This window comes from Octopus bimaculoides, chromosome 16 (genome assembly GCF_001194135.2).
Source record: "Octopus bimaculoides isolate UCB-OBI-ISO-001 chromosome 16, ASM119413v2, whole genome shotgun sequence".
NCBI classification, from domain to species: Eukaryota; Metazoa; Mollusca; class Cephalopoda; order Octopoda; family Octopodidae; genus Octopus; species Octopus bimaculoides.
In genome coordinates, this window is record NC_068996.1 from 46,782,788 (window position 1) to 46,787,370 (window position 4,583).

At 34.9% G+C, this 4,583-nt stretch overlaps 1 protein-coding gene across 2 annotated transcripts in view; it reads left to right on the forward strand.

Moving 5' to 3' along the window:
• The window catches only part of LOC106880628 (switch-associated protein 70), a 171,453-nt gene that overhangs the window by 119,990 nt on the left and 46,880 nt on the right, over positions 1 to 4,583 (forward strand). Inside the window, exon 7 of one of the 2 annotated variants that reach the window (XM_052973732.1) lies at positions 337 to 535. In XM_052973732.1, the coding sequence (XP_052829692.1) occupies positions 337 to 535 (199 nt within the window). Of the gene's footprint in view, positions 1 to 336; positions 543 to 4,583 lie in introns of both variants that reach the window. The other variant, XM_052973733.1, reaches the window with a different exon arrangement.

Here is a 4,583-nt window from a genome sequence, read left to right on the forward strand (position 1 = left end):
GATGCTGGTGTGTTTACGTCCCCGTAACTTAGCGGTTCGGCAAGAGACTGATAGGATAAGTACTAGGCTTCCAAAGAATAAGTCCTGAGGTCGATTAGCTCGACTAAAGGCGGTGCTCCAGCATGGCCACAGTCAAATGACTGAAACAAGTAAAAAGAGTAAAAAAAAAAGAGTATAATTAAGCATTAAATTTGATGGAGTAATCTGAATGTTAAAGGGTTAATCTCTAATTACTTCAAACTCTCATTTAAAATATCTTTGTGCGTAATAATTCTTAAGACTTCCATATTACATACAAGGCACTTAACAACCTTTTGCTAAAATAATCTTTTACAGAGTATTACAAGAAGAATTTGAGAAACGAGAAGAACTTGAAAGACTGAAGGCAATGCAGGAGCAGCTATTGGCAGAAGAACAATCTAAGAGGGAAGGTATTGAAGAGGAAAGGAACAAACAAGCGCAACTTTTGGCTGCAGCCAAACTTCAACTGGAAGAACTTCAAAGAGAGCGCAGTGTCGCTGATGAACAGCTGCAGGTCAGTGGTCAGTACCACCCTACCACACCATTCCTTCCTGATAGACAAACCAATAAAAAAAACATCCTTCTTTTTTAAATAAATCCTGGCAGAATTGCTCTTGAATGTTGGAAGTGGGTGGGTGGGGGTATAGAAATGCCTTGCAGCAGTTGTTTTAGAACTTAACATTTCTGAGTTCAAATCTCTTTGTTGTAAACTTTTCCTTTCAGCATCCCCAGGGTTAATTCAAAAAAAAAAAAAGAGTTGTCAGTCTGTCAAGTATTAGGGATGATATAATTGATTAACTCCATCCCCCTCAAAAATTGCAGGCCTTGTGCCTAAATCAGAAACCATTCATCATCATTTAGCATCAGCTATCCATGCTGGCATGAATTAGATGGCTGGGTGTTTTTTGTTTTTTTTGTTTTTTTTTTATGGTGACCAGAATATTTCGTCCTGGAATATTCGGTTCCAGAAAATTCCATCCTAGAAATTATTAGTCAATTATCCATCAAAAGATTAATTAAGCAAATGAAAAAATATATATAAATAAACAGAAGGGTAATTTTATTGAAAAAAATACATAAACCCATGTATAAAACAGCAAAAAATATATTTATAATATTACCTTTGTTTAACACAAATTAGGAAAATTTGGTCCCGAAAAATATTGATCTCAGACGTTAATATATTTCTCATGCAAACATTGATTTAACTAATCAGTATAAATAAAAACCAAAATAGAAGAATAATTTTATTGATTAAAATATAAAAATCATATGTATAAACTAGCAGAAAAATAAAGGTAACTTTTGTTTAAACCATCAAAAAATACATATGATCTTTCCTTTTTTCAAACATTTTAAACAAAAATTTAGGAAAATAGATCTGAGAACATTCTGTCCCTGAAAATTAAACCAAACAATTTAATGAATAAGCAATTGCCTTTAAGAAAGTTAATTTATCATTACTATCATAAGATTGCACAAAGCTTTTTATCTGCATATCTATTGACTGGTATTTTCTCTTTTTCTATGGATTATCTCCTCTTTGAGCATGAATTATTTTGGTCTGCCTAATGGATTCTTCTTTTCAAAGAGCATCAGTAAGCTTCCAGATGTTTGGCTGCTTGCTTGATATTGATGTGCACAATACTGACTGAAACCCCTCAAGAGCATTGTCTATATGAGGCAATTCCTGAATTACTTGACTGTAAACATTCCCAAAATTAACTGGATACAAGGGCTCTACTCATCTGCCACGTCTTCCTTTCTTTGGTCCAATGTATGTCAGCTCGAAATAGCTTATAAAATCTATTGGAATTGATTCATCCTCACAGAGATCTTCATAAGTATCAATTACTTCTTCTGGTGGTAAATATGCCAGTGCGCAGAACATTTTAATTTTAGTGGCAAAAGAACCATCAGTATTATATTGAACTTGATATCTGATTTGACATAATTTCCTATATACTGTCTAGCAAAAATGTAATAAACAACCTACCTGTGCTTCCAGTAAAATTATGGTCACAGCTGTTATGAATTGCCTGTTCAAAGTCAATCAGTACTTGACGATATTTGATAAAGGGGTGCAGTTTTTTTTTATTTCAAGAAAAGTCTTGTCCTATGTTGCTTGTTTTTTTTGTTTTTTTTTCTTTTTATTTGTGTCCAGCAGTAGAATGAAAGCTCAAGGATAAGATCTACCATTTATGATAGCATGAATGGTGAAAAGCTGATACCATGCACTTGGTGATTATTTGAATGTCATCCATTCCTAAAAATGGTGTTTTCCAGTTGTTGGAAACCTTCATTAGAAGCAAAGATTAAAATCTTCTTTTCATTATTACTGCCTGCGTCGCATTGCAGGAACAAATCACTGCATTCCAAGTATTTAAAAGAATCAGGCACTTGAAATCCAGTTTAATGAAGAGGTAAATTTTCCTAGTACCGTTTTTTACGTGCCACCAGCATCAGCCACAACTATTTCACTTGGCTTGTCAGGTCTTCTCAAGCCTCTCTAAGGCCCACTATTTGAAGATCATGCTTCTCTACCTCACCCCATGTCTTCTTGGATCTTTATTGTGCCAGTTTGTAATACTTCTGGAAACTGTTTACAACCGTGGAATTTCATATTTCACATTCTCACTACTATTATTTGTAGTTTCTGAAATGAGCGTTCAAGTACTTGTTTCAACTCCATCTTGCAGCATTTTTTGTTAATGCTGAAATGGCATATCATGCTTCCAATACATTTGGTGCTGGTTTGTGATCATGACTGCTGGTTGTTGAAATAATTATAGGTTCATCTGGTTTGCGAATCTCACGGAACTAAACTTATTAAAGTTCTAAACATAATTAAGTTCATCACTCAATTTGTCTTTGTTTACTCACTTTTATAATATTTTACAGCCGTATTAGGGTTTCTTAAAATTGGAAATATTTGTTATCCTATGGGTGAGGGGACACCATAGTGGGCGAAATGACCAGATACCAATTTAAAAAGTTGTCTGGGACCAAATTTTCCTAGTACCGTTTTTTACGTGCCACCAACATGAGTGTCAGTTACATGACATTGGCATCAGCCACAACTATTTCACTTGGCTTGTCAGGTCTTCTCAAGCTTCTCTAAGGCCCACTATTTGAAGATCATGCTTCTCTACATCATCCAATGTCTTCTTGGATCTATTGCTTCCACAAAGATCTGCACCTTTTACACAGCTGTCCTCGTCCATATGCATCACATCACAATACCAGCACCATTGTCTCTTGTACACCATATCTGATGCCTCTTATGCCCAGTTTTCTCTTCAGATGCTTACACTCTATCGTACATGCACATCCAGCAAATCATACCAGCTTCATTTCTTTCAAGCCCATGTTTCATTGCTGTGTAGCATGGCTGTTCACACACAGGCATCATACAATCTGCCCTTCACTCTGAGGGAGAGGCCCTTTCCTACCAAAAGAGGTAGGAGCTCTTTGCACTTTGGCCAGCCTATTCTTTTTCTCACAGCTACACTATTGGAGCATGCACCTCTGCTTTGGTCACCTAGATAACGGAAGCTATCAACAACTTCTAGCTTTCCCCACTGGCATTTGATGGAGTCTATTTTCTGTACATTTTTATTTTTTACTGTACCTTTGCACCTTCCTCACACAAAAAGTATTTTCCCTGTAGTGCATTTTTGCTGGTAGCTTATTTCACTGGATAATTGCTGTATAGAGTGTCTTGTTTGTGGGTTGTTTTGTTTAGACTGTACAATTGAATTGGTAGTATTTTGCATAGGATGTTGGCTGTTCCTAGCAGAACTATTTTTTGGATATTATGTGTTGTTGAGGATCCAAGTATAGCTTCTACTTTTTTGTTCATGTTTTTTTACCATGCCCGATGCTTCAACTATTGTTGGTATTATTTTCACCTTCATGTCCCACATCTTGAATACTTCAGTTTCGAGGTCTTTGTTCTTTGACAATTTCTCCACTTCTTTTTGGATATTTTGATCAGAAGGGACTGCAATGTCTATCAGTAAGTAGGTGATTTTTTTCCCAATCCTTGATTATCATGTCTGGGCAATTAGCGTTTATTTCTTTGTCAGTTTGAACTGGCATATCCCAGATGATTGTGGCCTGATCATTGTCTTGTACTTTAGCACATGGTTATACCACCTTTTGTCAGTTTTAATGTTGTAGTGTTGGCATATTGTCAAGTGGATATAACTTATTCAGTCATGTCTGTGTGTGTGTGTATGTGTATATATATATATATATATATATATAATAATAATAATATTAGGGATAAAAATCCAAATTTACAGGTAAAAACTCAATTAAATTCAAATTATTGAAAATTAAAATTAAATTAAGTTTTACAGTATATGTGACAGTGGGTTTTCATTGATGAGTTCATGAACCTTGGTTCTTTTCCCTAAAACTATATATATATATATATATATATAAACGATATATGAGTATATGTATATATATGTACATGTATGTACATACCTTCATCTACATATAGATACATAACTGGGTACATGACGTGGCAAAAGAACATGGACAAAATGATAAAC